The sequence below is a fragment of the Chelonoidis abingdonii genome, chromosome 1 (genome assembly GCF_003597395.2).
Source record: "Chelonoidis abingdonii isolate Lonesome George chromosome 1, CheloAbing_2.0, whole genome shotgun sequence".
Taxonomy (NCBI): Eukaryota; Metazoa; Chordata; order Testudines; family Testudinidae; genus Chelonoidis; species Chelonoidis abingdonii.
The window spans coordinates 46856512-46872447 of record NC_133769.1 but is presented as its reverse complement, the minus strand read 5'-3'; the positions used below and the strand labels follow the sequence as shown (position 1 = coordinate 46872447).

Genomic DNA, 15936 nt, shown 5'->3' with positions numbered 1-15936 from the left:
GTCACTTGAAATCATTTTCTTCTACACCATTTCCTTCTACACAAGATGACACCTGACTGTTATATAGGTCAAGGAGGGTATGAGGGAGAGCAGATGGCAATGGCATGCTGAACAAGTTATTTCCAGTTGTACCAAACATTCAGCTGCCTTAGGAAATTACTGTGCTGGTGCTCACATTGCTGATGAATGTGTACTTACTTTCTTCTACTTATGCTATGTTTCTTTTGGACAACATGAATGTATTCACAGAGTACCTATTGGCATCTGAATGACATTCCATGTTAGTAGATCCTTCTTTAGGGAAGGAAATAGTTTTCCTTATCCTGGGGCTTGTACACACTAGCGCTTACTTTGGTATAACTTCAGTTGCTCGGGGTGTGGAAAAGCCTCCCTCCTGAGTGACATCAATTACATCGACCTAAGCACCGATATGGACAGTGCTTTGTCAGTGGGAGATGCTCTCCTGACAGCATAGCGCCCACTGCTCAGGGAGGTGGAGTAATTATGGCAATGGAAGAGTGCTCTCCCATCGGCATGAAGTATCTACCCTAGCACTACAGCAGCACAGCTACATTGGTACAACTATGTCACTGGAGCGATTCCAGTGTACGCTAGCCCCTGGTAAATGAAAATGCAGAGAACCAACCCAATTGAAGTGAATGGGATTATGTGGAGTGTAAACCAGTGTTTCCCAACTCAGTGTCAAAGCATCCACAGTTGGGAATGTGGAAACAGACAGTGTCTCAAACAGTCCAAAATAATGAGATTGAAAGCATCAGCATCCTGTTGTCCATTTCGTCTTGGGATTCTACCTTAATACTACTGCATATATTCTTACAATGTAAAACCACGCCACCAGTTTACCCTTCTTGGTGTGCAGAGAAACTGAGGCAGTTGCACTCTTATGAGTCAAAGCTCAGTGGTTTGAGCACTGGCCTGCTAAAGCCAGGGTTGTGAGTTCAATCCTTGAGGGGCCCATTTACAGAACTGGGCTAAAAATCTGTCTGGGGATTGGTCCTGCTTTGAGCAGGGGGTTGGACTAGATGACCTCCTGAGGTCCCTTCCAGCCCTGATATTCTGTGATTCATAATCACATATGAAGAGTCAAAGTACAATGGCTATTACTATACTTGGAATTTCCATAGGTCACTCACTATGATGTGCCTATAGGATTTCTGTCTATGTTGGGATTAAGCAAAGATCCTGTTCATAAATACTATTTCACTGAATATTTGTTTTATTAACTAATTTAGATATATTAAGCTATTATAACTAGCAATAGTAACCTCTATAGGGAATGTTTTGTATTTATTTTAGCTTCTTTCCAATGGACATTACAGTTGAGGTTGCATTTTACTTTTTGATAAATACAGACTTATTCCTGGATCGTGCAATGTATTGTTTCAAGTCATGGTTTCACACCTTTATTTTAAGACGACATTTTACAGACTGAGTCAAAAATTAAAGTCAGTATTATTTTACTATATTTAAACATAATCGTGGATGTTGTTACTCCCATTTAGAGCATTTATATAAACAGAATTGAAAAAGCCGGGAAAATGTTTCAATTTTTTTTTTATAGATTACACAATAGCTCCTAATAAGAATATCTGAGTAATGGTTTGCCATCCTACAAAAAAATTTGCATTAACTTTTTGAAAACTGAAGTTAATGGTTTGGTAATTTTGACTCTGTAGTGACACTTTTAATATATTCAACCCATCCTGATATGGGTTGAAAATTGCAATCCTTGTCATTTTCCCAGACTCTGGTTGTGTAAAATTAAGCAGGCCCTAACACAGTGGATTTTGACAATCAGCATCATGAATGTTTTCAGTTATAATCCTATCTTTCTGTGTGTGTGCTTTTACCATGTTTTTGATTGCTCTGGACCAGAATCACGAGTTTGTGGATGAACATGTCTATGAAGACAGCTGCATGGAGGTATCCACAGTCAATCGATCCTCAAGCGACAGCCCCTCTCTCGTTTCCCAACAAGGCGTTACCAGCACTTGTTGCTCACGACGACATAAAAAAACTTTCCGCATTCCAAACACCAATATAACTGGCAGCCGCTCAGGCAGCATACAAGAACTTAGTACCATTCAGATCAGATGTGTGGAGAGAACATCTCTATCTCACAGGTATTTATTTTAAACAGTAATCTGAGATGCAATGCTATGGTAAATCTTTGCTCAGTAAGGAAGAGGTATACCTGGGAAGTGAGAAGGTGTTATCTGATGCAAATTCAAAGTAAGTAAGCCGCGTTCCTTAGTATTAATGTGTAAGTGGCTGCCCATTCAAACGAGCACTTATTTTCTTGAGTCTTATTGGGTAGGGGTTATTAAGCCACACAAGTCTTGAAATGGCAGATCAAGGTAAATAATATGGGCCCAGAGCCTGAGAAGCTTTGCACCTCCAACTGCCATTGGGATTTAGTCCTTGTTTAGCAAATGCTTATGCAAACCACAGAAAAAATATTGTAATATTTATTATTTGTATTGCAATAGCACCTAGAGACCCCAGCTGAAATTGGGACCCAGGTGTTCCAGATCTTGTACAAACACATGATAAGAAACAGTCTCTACCTGGAAGAGTGTACAATTCAATTATACAAGACTGAAAAAGGGAAGAGTATTATTATTCCTATTCTTAGTTGAGGTACAGAGACACAAGAAGATTGTGACATCATGAAGTTCACACAGAAAGTCTGTGACAAAGCTGAGACTTGAAATGAGATCTCCTGAGTCATAGTCCAGTTCCCTAGTTTTATAATCTCTGGCTAGGAAAGTTATTGGAAAAATTAGAAAATATATAGCTCCAGAGGCTAGGGAGCAAGCATTTCCTTATCTTCTCTGCACCCTCACATATAAAATACCTGCTGCTGATATTTATGTGTATGAATATAGCCTTTGAAAACACCAGGAAAGTCATGCTAGACTTAAAAGTGTTCGTATGCTGAACTAAAATATACCTTCATTTAAAAAGCATCACTTGCAGCACAGGTTGCCATAGAGATTGATCTTAAGTGAAATTCTGAATAGCTGGCAGGTAAGAAATTCACTGCCATGAGCAGCCCAGAAGCTCCTTGACTTGCAGCTGAGGTAACTTTTTCTGCCATTACTCAAGGGTAGTGGAGGGGGACGTATTCCTGGAGGTTTAATCACATGATCTAATATTTAATTAAAGATTAATCTTTAATTCCTGGTGGGTTGGCAACCGTATGTGGAACCAGCATCCACAGCCCAGGTATTTCACGAATAATTCTGTCTGGCTCTGACCTGTCTTCTGCTGGGTGCTGTTCCAGCACACCCTTCCCTCACAGCACAAAGACAGAGGAGTTAAAATCAACAATACACAGGTACATATAGAAGTAAATCTCACAATCCAATGAATTTAGATTTTAACTGTTTCTCTTACTGCTTTGGAACCACCCCCAAGAACAAATATACAGTACACCCAGCAGCTCAGTGTGCACGTGAACCCACCCGCAGGTGCATGTCTAAACTGATAATTGTGAAAACAAAATACTGTGAGTCACTGCTCATGTGATATACAAATAGTAGTTCAGTAGCCCACAAATTCTGGAGCAAAAAGCAAGGGACTGTGACTTCTGCTCTGTTACTGACTTGCCAGGACTGAGGGGTTCAATAAGAGGCAGAGGGTCTCGGGGGCAGTCAGGGGCTCCCCCGCCCCAGGGTCTGGGGGGCAGGAGCTGTGGGAGGGCACTTTTGGGAGCCCCGCAGTCCCAGAGTGGCCCGGGGATTAGCGGGGGGCCAGGAGCACGCCACTCTGCTTCCCGCACCCCGGCCCCAGCCATGTTGCTCGGGGGAGAAGGCTTGAGGGAAGGGATCCCCCCTACAGTCACCAGCAACGGAAGCAGAGCAGCCCGGTCCCAGCCCGCTCCACTCTGCCAGCTGCAGCGCTCCGCTTCCTGCCACAGGTGAGTATGGGGGGTGTCCTTTCCCCAACCTCCCCGCACTCCCGTGCGGCGGGAAACGGAGCGCCACGGCTGGGAGGTGGCAGAGTGGAGCAGGCTGGAGCCACATTGCTCCGCTTCCCACTGCCAGTGAATGTGGAGGGTGTCCTTTTCCCAGCCTCCCAGCAATCATCGGCAGTGGGAAGCGGAACAGTCCAGCCCCAGTCAGCTCCACTCCACTGGCTCCCAGCCATGGCGCTCTACTTCCTGCCGCAGGTGAGTGCAGGACCTTTCCCCAGCCGCCCCCCAGCAACACAGCTGGGGCCAGGGCAAGGAAAGCAGAGCAGGCTGGGGCCACGTCACTCCGCTTCTCGCTGCAGGTGAGTGCGAAAGGACATCCTTTCCCCAACCTCCCCGCACTCACTGACGGCAGGAAATGGAGCGCCGTGGCTGGGAGCTGGCAGAGTGGACCGGACTGGGGCCGGGCTGCTCCACTTCCCGCCGCTGATGGTGAGTGCCTGTCAGGGGGCGGGGGGTGGATAGGGGTCGGAGCAGTCAGGGAACGGGGGGTTGGGTAGGGGGTGGGGTCCTGGGGGTGATTCGGGACAGGGGTCTCTGGAGGGGGCAGTCATGGAACAAGGAATGGGGGGCAGGGGGGGCGGCACAAAGCAAGTTTGCTATAATGTAGTCTCACCTATAACGCAGTGAGATTTTTTTCTCCCCCAAGGACTGTGTTATATCAGGGTAGACTTGTATGCGCAGAGCAACAAAAACACTTGGAAAGAGGGTGGTCCTCTTATTTGTGCACATATATTCCAGAACAGCCTTTGGAGGTGATCCTGCTGAAATTGTATCTGCGGCCTCCTCGCCCTCTTCCACTCACAACAATTAGGTGTTCTTGTAGATACAACACTGTTCTCTAGTGCCCTTGCATTGCTGGTATAGGCTCTCAAGGTATAGTGAGTGGTTTTGGATATCTAAACATCCCAATTCCTGCTGTGTTCCTTAGCTGCATAGAAACAATATCACATAAAATAAGACATATAACTAGACAAAATCTGCACCTGGTTAAAGAATTCAACTTTAGTGTTGGTTTGCAGGTCTCTTATGTGCCTGTAATCCAAATGTTCTTTCTTTCGGTAACTTTGTCTCTTTGAATGGCTTGGGAAAATAGCTTCAGTGTGAAGTTTGCCAACTTACTGTTTGCATCTTCAAAACATTATTGAAATCCCTCATCTGACTGGTAAACTGTAGCTGACTTTGTTTTGTCCGTTCATTCCATTGCCTCTAGATATATCAAAGGTCAACACCATATAGAGCTCTTGCTTACTACATTTATTTCAAACAGTTTGTCATTCCTAAGCCACACAGAAATTTTGAAATTATATATTGTTATCTGTTTCCATTCCCTCTGCCACTGTTCCCATGGACAGTTCCTGTCATGCATTATCTCATAATGGAACTATGGCATCATCTTCTTCCCATTTGGTGTTTGGCTCAGGCTTTATCGCCTGAACACGCGATTATAATTGGTTCAAATACACTCACTTTCCCATCATGGCGGCACTCAGTGGTTAGTGTCAGTTTTGTTCCCAGATTGTCCTCGCTTCAAATAATTCCATCTGATGAGTTTGACAGAGAAGATAGATACATAGATACTTTTGGAATTACATATAAAAATTCAGAACATCACTAGAAGCTGGATGCTGCTACTGGACCATCAAGTTCAATGAATAAGAACTATGCGTGGGACAAAAAAATAGCTCGAGGTTTAATCTCCGTGTCTGGAACTCTATGTTGTCTTTCCTCTGTGTCGGCATCTTATCGTAGCCTGACCTTTTATATCATACAATTCCCGTATAGTTTGTTGAAGAAGCACATTTGTCAACCTAGCTCGTTTCATGATCATGACACCCTCCCTAGGCTGGCAGGGACCTCGAGAGGTCATCAAGTCCTTCCCATGCCCTAAACATGCAGGCCCAAATACTGTCTAGCCATCCGTCTTCTTAAATCTCGCCAGCGATGGAGATTCCACACACTCTCTTAGGCAATTTTTTCCAGTATAAACCACTCCTGACATGTTAGGAACTTTCTCCTAATGTCCAACCTTAAACCTCCCTTTGCTGCAGTTTAAGCCATTGCTTCTTTCTGTGCGCTTAACATAGAGAAGCAAGTTTCGGGTTCTTCCTCATGACAACCCTTTATTGCTATCATGTCCCCTTCCAGATCTTCTCTTTTCCATAAAACTAAACACCAACCCCATTCTTTCAGCCTTCCTTCAAGTTCAGTTCTCTGTGTGTGTAATCACTCCTCGCTTTTTCCTGGACCCTCTCCAATTTCTCCACATCTTTCTGAAATGCGGTGCCCAGACTCGCCGACACAATACTCCAGGCTGGTGAGCGCAGGATAGGCTGCGGAAAGAATGACTTCTTCATGTCTTGCTCACAACACCCTCTCTCCTCTTAATGTTTGTCAATTAAATTATGTAGAACATCCTGACAGTGACCATTTCTAGACATTTTCACTAGTTTCTTGTTTTGTTACGAAAAAGGCACATTAAGTCATTTTTGGGTGTGTGTGTTATGGCTCATGTCAGCTGTGCATCCAGATATAGATAATATCTTTGTGGACTTCAGAATTCTCCACAATTCTTCGTTTACTTGTGTTGCCAGTAACTGTATGATACTTATTTAGAATTGTTGTGTGTGAAGGTGTGTGATTATTTTCTTGGTTTGTGTTTTCTTAGATGCTGCTGGGAGAACAGCATCAAACTCGGGCCATCAAGCTCCACAAATTTTAAGGAAGTCCATTGTTATGGCACATACAGCTGGATCTGAAGTGCTGCCATCACAAGTGCTAGGCTGGGTCGCAAGCTTCCACAATGGCAAAGAGCTTTTAGAAAATTTGCAGTAAAGACACTCTGATGCAATCTTCTTTTGATCTGATCTCTATGGTGGCCTTTAACTTAGTCTCATTCACTCTTTCCCCTGGATGCTCTTGGTATTGCTGCCTCTCTCTAATAGAACTTATATAGCCAGATTTTTCCAGTCCTTTGTTCCTGTAGGACCCAATGTGGCTGGAACATTAGACTGGAAGAGTTTGCAACAAAGACAGTATGCAGCATGCTGGGTTTTTGAGTACATAAGCCATGGCCTCTCCACTTTGCCACCATTGGGGATTTCATGCCAGTAATGTGTTGGATGGAAACTTCTACTTTCATTTTGTGTAGGGAACATGAAGTTTTTCACTGGCTGTGGCCCATGCAGTACAAGGAAGTCCCTCAGGCTACTGCTCAAGTGGGTCCACAGTCCTGGATCAAACAGCAGCAGCTGTTTCTTGTGCCTCCACCACACTCTTCTCTGATCTACATTTTTCTTCGGCAATGTATGTGGTTACACTCATTTGAGATGGAGATATGGATGCTGCAGTAGCTTCCAGGTCACCTGCACTCTGACTAACTGGAAGATCTAGCATCTCCTCACCACTCACATCCTCACTGGGGCCGGAGGGCTCACTGTGAACATTTTGTGTCTATGTATCTCAGGAGACCTCCTTCCTGCTTAGACAGAAAAGCTTCCTTTGCTTGCTTGCTTTTTCTGAATGCTGCCCCAGAGGGGCGTTTTCTTATTTCACTCATGACTGCTGTTCTGTGCCAGTTATAGTGACTCTCAACGCTCAGTTGAAGGGGACAAATAAGCAGGCTAGCAGGGCCTGAGTGAGGGAAGATATCAGTGTCTTAAGGGCCTAACTGGCTCCTACTACTTCAGCTGACTGCCTGTTCTCCTCAAGTGGGTTCAGGGAAGCAGCAGGAAACAGGAAGCTCCCTGAGAAGCTGGTGTTAATCAATCCAGGCTCCTGGGTGTGCTAGAGAAGTACATAAGAGGCTCCTCCTCTTATCCCTCCCTGCAACTCCTGCTGCTTTCTGTTATTCCCTCTCACTTTCTCTCCTGCCTGCCTGTTATGTCTCTTGTGCTCGCCTTCCTCCAGCACAGCACTCCACCATCTCTGTGCATCTAGAGCAGAGAGAATACATATGCACCAGCAAACACAATTTTCTACACTCTAGGTCCTAGTGGTGCCCCCCCACAGGTGCTGGAGGCAGCCGCCTCAGTTTGCCTCATGGTAAGGCCAGCCCTGCTCCCACCCTTGTTTAAAGGGATAGAATTTGTGTAAGGAAAGAATGACTGCCTTGTAACCAGGGTTCAGGTCAGCTTTGTTTTGCTTCTTTGGGTGCTTGCCCTCTTAATGCCCTGTCCAAAGTGTCCTACATCCCTAAAACTAGGGTGCAGGTCTTCCTCTCACTTTCCTAGGCTTACGTTCCATTTAAACGCTGCTCCACAAAACCACCCTGTAATGAGAGTTAAGGTTTTGTCCTTCACACTGATCTATGATCGTGTCCTACTGCCACCTTGAGCCCTGGATTCTCTGCAGCCAGGTCTCCTGCTCTCTGTCACAGACTGTTGTGGAAGACTAGGAGTTTGGGTAAATTTTAGAAGACAAGAGTTCCTCAGCAGTTTAATCTTTATTCATCCTGTAAGCTACTCAGCCCAACTCTCGCCTCCTTTTGTACATTTCAAGATTTTCCTGAAATGCACCCACAAAAAGGGGGCCCTTGCCCCAGAGAGCTAAAACTCATAACCTCATGCTTGTTAAGATCAATTCCTGGTTTGTGGTGTCTGACTGAACCACCTAGTGTTGGCAAAAACGCAAATAAAAAAATAATACAATGGACCTACAATAACCAAAAAAAAATGTCTGGATAATTGTACGTGTGGAGATAAATTTATGAACAGATTTATATGATGGGGTTGTCTGTGATAGCCTCGGACTGGACTCAGTGACTCAGGAAGTCCCTTTCAGTCCTGTGTTTCTGTGAAAAACACCGAGAGCTAAGTATTTTAACAGGAGTCACATATCTTTCTTCCTCAGCTACATGCTGCATGTCCAATGACCAAAGGAGCAGAGGCCGTGTTTGCAGTGTATCTGTGTTTCTCCTACCTGATAACAAAACAGACTTTAAGCTAGTTGGCTGGGATAATGGAATTGAATAAGCAGAGAAGTTTAAAACAATGTAAATATTTACATCATTAATTTTTTTTCTCCTTTAGCCGATCCAGTTTAAATGCCAAAACGGAAGAGTGTGTTAAACTAAACTGTGAGCAGCCATACATCACAACAGCAATAATCAGCATCCCAACACCCCCAGTGACCACACCCGAAGAGGATAATAGGCCAGAATCTCCCCCATATTCAGGAGGAAATATTGTCAGAGTATCTGCTTTATAAAACAATTAGAATAAAGACCACTTGCCAGCTGAGCTCTAGCAATCAGAAGAGTTCTGGAGAAGGAGAGAGCTGGAAAAGACAATACCCCCTTGGTCAGTGTTACCGCAGCCACAGATTGAAGGGGTCAGAAGAATTAAAACATTTTGGGTTTCAGTAAAGCAGGCAACCAAACAGAGTTTCTACACAGCGTCTGAACGGTTATACAGCGCAATCTTCTGTGATCATTTTGACTTACTATATGAGCACAATGAAATGTCCCCCATTGATGCTTCTTATTACCATGGGAACTTTTTAAAAAAAAAATAAACAAAACAAACAAAAAATACCCCACATTTGAACATTATGTTCCGACTGAATGCAAAACAACAATGAAAAACATTTTGATAACTTCATTTTTTCCTGTTGATAAACCGTGAACTTGTTGACAAACTCCCTATTGTTAAAAAAAAAAAGAAAGGGGGGAAACAAAATGCTCATAGGAAATATGTTTGTGCTGACTGGCAGAAATACAACCATAGTGCATGCTGAAATTTTTTGGAGCTGTGATCTGAGTTTACTTATGTTGTTTTTCAGATTAGGCATGATAAAATATTACTGTAGAAAGGGGCATTTCTGTGCACTTACTGCCGATTGTTAATGTTCCATGGTAGTTGTACAAATAACTTACCTTTGGAAAATGCAGTATTTCTTACTCAAACACTCATTAGCAATCTCAAGGTGTTCAGTTAGTTCAATATTTATTATTGTTTTATCTTGCTTCCTTGGTACTGCTACAACTGCAATAATTCATTGTATATCTGTTGTATCAGGAATCAGGATTAATTTGTTTAAATATTTTGCACAACTTCACCTACACCATGAACCCTGTGAATAGAAAATATTTTCTCTAATGTGGAGAAGTTTTAAATAACCATATAATCAAAACTGTGTCCCATAAATGTACTTTTCTTTCATACTCCTTTTCGTCCGCTGTAATCTCTATTTTCATGATGCAGCACATTTATCTGATTTAATGTTGCTTTCTTCTTTGGGATTCCAAGATTCTTCATGAAGTGGCTTAATCTTTTGTTCTGCAAACATTTGCTTACCTTCGTATTTCCTGAACCAGTCTTCTAGTGTGGTGTTACAGTGTCAATCCCATTTGAAATGAAATTAAAACAAAAGGGGTTTTGTGACAAACTAACACTTAGCTTTAAACCTCTGTGTTTTTCTGCGGTATCCAGAATATTGGCTACGCTGAGCATTCGAAGACATTTTCCTAAAACTCTCCTTGTAATCATCTGTAAGCCAGCATCCAAAAATTTATTTGGGGCTTCATATCTTGTAAGACTATACCCAAGAACACTGATAAACTAGAGATTTGAGATTTTCTGCAAAATTATGATTGACTCCAATGGGAATTTAGCTGTAGGATCAGGGCCATAAATGGACATAAAGACTTTACTATTTAAAATGCCTTTTTGCTTCATTGTCTTACGGAAATCTAAATTTTCTTATCAAAAGATTTCTGCTAACTGCAGTTTTATTTACTAAAAGACAAGAACGTGAAGAGGTTTGTCATCTTGAAAATGTTGTGCACATGAAATAGTAGGTGTTTATAGCAGAAATACTGTATCAGCAGAAATTACCGCATGGCTCCATATAAATATATATATATATATATATGCCAATCAAAAAGCTCTATGCATTAAAAGACATTACCACAAGTGAAAAACATAGTTTGAATGTTGTATGTTCTATAATTTATGGTACCAATTACTAACCACTCCCGTGACTGAGCTTAACATTTATATTAAGAGGAAATACACTATGAAAGTAGAACCTTGCTAATTTACACTCTTTTTGCTCCACACAACTAGTTTGTGGTCTCACCTTATCCATAAGCAAAGATTTAAAAATGGATGCTGTAATGAGGGCTGAGATTTTATTTTTACAAAGTATGCTACGGAATATTCACTACTATGCTATTGTCATAAATGAAAACTAAATTACAGCTGACAAAAGAAGAGAGTATATTTTGCAATAGGTGATCCTTGTTTTCTTAATGTTTGTTCACTTATTCACAAACTTGGTTAATTTGCTATGCAGTTCCCATTCAGTTGTGCAAATTAGCAAGTTTCTACTGTTTATATAAACGGAATCAAAACCTGAATTTCTTTGAAGGAATCAACAGACTGATTTTTCACTGACTAACAGTGAACATGTGAAGTAATTCCACTGAAATCAATTATTTTGATCTCCTCTCTCTTACAGTGTTGTAAAGCTGGGTTCACTATATTAGTTTTTACTTGCTTCCTGCATCTACTCATAATTACTCATGAAAAAAAGACTGGCTTTGTTCCTACCATTTGCTGAAGCAGTTACTGATATGAAAACTGCCCTGTTATTAACAATCTATTACAGCTTCTTCTTTCTCACATGGTGCTTCTTAATTAATTACATCTGGAAACTAATATAAGATGGCAGTTGATGAAAACCATTTGGGACAAGCCCTGAACTGAGTTAGGCCTTGTGCAATCCCATTGACTCCACTGAGATCACACAGGGTTTAAGAATTTGGCCTCTTAATTTTATTTTTCATATGGACTAAAGAAACTACAATACAGCAATATTTGCATAGCGGTTACATCCCCAATTACAAGTTTTATCTTCTTTTTTAAAGTACAGGTTAAGAAATAATTTGGCAAGATTTTTCAGAATGCCATTCTTGTCTCCTATTTCCATATATCACTTATGCAAAATGATTAATTTATTTTGAATTTGGAAAATAAAGATTCTTTTGGTGTTCTAGGTGATTTAAATGCTGTTTTGGTAGTGAATGACGTTGATGACTATAAAATGCATCTGTGCTGTAAATGAAATGTAATTATTTCTGTGTACCATACAAAGAAACCAAGGTTGTTGTTTTTGACAATTTTGTTTGAAATTCATTTAACGTATTTCAGAAGACAGCATAATACATGTGTTATGCTGAATGAATAGACAGCAGAGGAATATTTAAATAAAAGATCTGCATGCTTGAACGGGACAACCTGGTTTTTCAGTAACTTATTATTCATGGAGCCCATTTTCCTGTACGGATTCAAGGAACAGCCTACATGTGTGCAACAAACCTATATGCAAGATGTACACAAATTTACACCACTATAAAAACAACGGGCCCAGTGATTCTTCGGTACAAAGAGATACACCTAGGGACTCCCTTGCCACCTCCTTTGCCAGCAAGTAGCACAGGGGAACGGCCAGGTGGAAAGAGGTGTGTGGGCAATGTATTCCTTGGCTTTTGACATGGCCATGTGGAAGGTCAGATAGTTAGGTGGGCCACAGAATTGGGACCATTAAATTACTGCCAACAAGGTGAGCTCTCGCTTACCTATTTTTAAAACCACCCTTTAAAATGACAATTTTTGAAAACATCTTGGCAAGAACAATTCTGCTGAACCTGCCCGGATGCCACATTATTTCAGTGCTGGCATCAAGTTCTGTTCTTACAACCTTCTTGCTAAGATGGTCAAATTCTTTTTTAGTGTAATAGCAGATGGCAGATTGTAGTTCTCTTCTAAAAGAAAATAACCAAATGTAAATAATTCCCTCTTATTAACCATTGATATGGTAGTATTGATGTGCATGCCATTTTACTGTTTCCAAGGATTTAACAGTCTCTTCTAGACTGCTCCCCTACAGAAAAGCCCTTAGAATTGAAAAGGGTGTTCTTTCTGCAAGCTTTTTTTAAACTATCCCATAGAATTGAATAGACTGATTGTCCTGCTATTTAAAAAAAAAAAAAACTATTGAAAGCATAGCACTCTCTTAGATTCTATGCATTTGTGGAGTCATTTCCACAGAAACATTAAATTCCTGAGGACTTTCTCAGATATAATACAATGAAAAGGACATATGTATGGGAGGGGAAGAATCTTGTAGGTTGGTGAGTCGGGGGGAGATGAGTAAATAGCAAAAATACGGATCTTGGGGTCAGTATTTATTTGTTTTTCCATGGCACGTAGACTATTTTTCAGAACACATACACCTATTTCCCTCCAATAATACATATTTTGCATACAGCAAGCATAGTTACTGAAGCAAACCTCTACTCATACAACTGATCAGATGGCCAATAGCAGTATACTTTGAATCATTTCTCCTGGAGCAACAACCAAATGCAACTACTGAAGGGAACTGACACTAGATCTTTAAATATAGTCACTGGACATGAGTAGACTAGAGAGGGGAGTGGGTGATACAAGTGCCTACATATCTAGAATTGCTATAGATTGAAAGATATACTTGGTTACCTATTTAGCTTACTTAGTTACCATCTGTCTGTCTATCTTTGTTATTTATCTATCTGTTCCTAAAGCACCCATCTTTGTCACATCTAGGCATGGATATCTAAGGAAGATACAGGAATTATGTCCAAAATGAATAGATGGGTGTGAAATGTCTGAAGTATTTAAAAGTAGCAGCCGCATTAGTCTGTATCTGCAAAAAGAACAGGAATACTTGCAGCACCTTAGAGACTAACAAATTTGAAATAAATTTGTTAGTCTCTAAGGTGCCACAAGTACTCCTGTTCTTTTTGAAGTATTTAAGACATTCCAAGTCATCTAAAGACGCTCACTCAATCAGAAACAAGATTTGCTGTGCTATATTAAATATCTCATTTAATCAACAGCGCTTCACACACATTTTAATATTCCAATGGTCAAAACATCAAAAGTGATACCAGGATTCTGGTCTGTATAAGACATTTAATTGTATAGTGACCTATGACCAAGGACCTCTGTTTTTGTTATTACCTAAAATGTATGCGGCACTTTACAAAACAAGTTAGCTATGTTTACTGCAGGCAGAGTTTATAATTATCCTCTCTCCAGCAAAAAGACTAAAATACATAAACCTTGACCACTACATATGGCCAATAAACTAAGGCTTTGGCAGAGCCCTGGGGAAAGTAAACTCAAGGGCTGCCTCATGAAAATACCCTGCCTTTATCACTACACCTCTACCCTGCTATAATGCAACCTGATATATAGGTTCTGATATAACGTGGTAGCAGCGGGGCTCCAGCAGCACTTTAAAGGGTCCAGGGCTCTGGCTGCTGTGGGGAGCCCCGGGCCCTTTAAATCCCACTGGATCCCTGCCACTGCTACCCCAGGGCTGCGACAGTGGGGCTCACCAGCAATTTAAAGGGCCTGGGGCTCTGGCTGCTGTGGGGAGCTCAGGGCCCTTTAAATCACCACTGGAGCCTCACTGCCACTACCCCGGAGCTGTGGCAGAGGGGCTCCGCCACCAATTTAAAGGGCCTGGGGCTCCCCGCAGCAGCTGGATCCCAGAGCTCTTTAAATCACCGCTGGAGCCCTGCCGCCCCTACCCTGATATAATGGGGTTTCAGCTATAACATAGTAGGGATTGTTGGCTCCCCGTGACCACGTTATAGTGGGGTAGAGGTGTATTTATATTCCAGTAGAACCCAGATACTACAGTTAGGTTTAGGTTCCCATTATGCTACCTCCTATACAAGTATAGGGCCTGATCCTGCCCCTGTGTAAATTCACCCATGTGAGTGGTTTCTTCAGTGTCCCACTTGAAGCATCCCTATGCCTTAAGGTCATCTTTCAGACATTTATGCACTACTTACTGTCACGTGAACAGTCCCACTGACTTCCCAAGGAGGTATGTGTGTGTGTTGTTTGCACAGGTAGGGGCTGTGGAGCGTTGGGGAGTAGTGCGGCATTGGGGAGATGTAGACGATAGAATGCAGGAAAGACAAGGCGTTGGCATGCAGAAGAAGGGTTGGCTGAGTGTGGGAGGAAGAATATTACTAGTCAATATTTGCCAAGAGTCCAAAAACTGGAAGTAGAAAGGTCAAAATGCTGGCTCTGACATCAGGAGTCACTTAAACTGCGTGCACCTCCTCCTGCCCCTCCTTGCCGCTGTTCGGCTTCCAGGGGAGCTGGGATGTTAAAGCTTCATTCTTGAAAGCCTGATGCTGGGGCCAGTAGTGGCTGCATGGCTGTGCAAAGCCATAGGAAGGGCCCAGTGTCTCTGAGTGGCTTTCCTGATGCTCTGATAAGAGAGCAGGCCGCGGAGGGCATAGATGGCCAGATGCCCCTCCCCACTTCCCTCTATCACCACTACTCCCACCACTGGGTAACTTCCATCACAGCCACTTTCAAATATAACAAATATCAGCAAATCCCAATATGGGATTGACAGCTCATCTCTATTAGCAATGGTGTACAGGGAGAGAGGTGGTCCCTCCATTGGCATGGATTTAATTGATGCAGGCTTTTGATATAGATCAACACCCTCCCCCTGTAATTAGGATAAGGAAACAGTGAAGTCTATAAAGCACAGGTGTAATGTCCTAGACACGGAAAGATCCTGGAGCAGATGACCATTATACGCACTAATTGATGCTTCTGAGGGTAGCCCACTTGCCACTGCACAATTTGGAGACTATGCACATGTATAATTATAGTAAAGTGCACACTTGAGAAGATAGTGCATGCCTAATCCCTCCAGCTACTGTTGCTGCTTTGGGATGTAGAAGTTGGTGGTCTGAAAGGACTCCTAAGACTGTTACTCTCACTGAAAAAGAAGAGAGAGCAGCTATCACCCCAATAAACTCCTCTGAACCCTTCCCCTGAAACCAGGTCTCTCCTCCACCATATGTATTTATTACACACAAAACACTATGTTAGAAGAACATTATTAAGGCTGCAGAG

General features: G+C 42.2%; 1 protein-coding gene across 3 annotated transcripts in view; it reads left to right on the top strand.

Annotated features, from left to right (window-relative positions):
- The window catches only part of KCND2 (potassium voltage-gated channel subfamily D member 2), a 477005-nt gene extending 466160 nt beyond the window's left edge, over nt 1-10845 (top strand). For all 3 annotated transcript variants that reach the window (XM_032796221.2, XM_032796219.2, XM_032796220.2), the window contains 2 exons: nt 1897-2144; nt 9028-10845. In XM_032796221.2, coding sequence (XP_032652112.1) covers nt 1897-2144; nt 9028-9205 — 426 coding nt within the window. In that variant the 3' untranslated portion in view covers nt 9206-10845. The remainder of the gene's footprint in view (nt 1-1896; nt 2145-9027) is intronic.
- The last annotated feature ends 5091 nt before the right edge of the window (nt 10846-15936 follow it).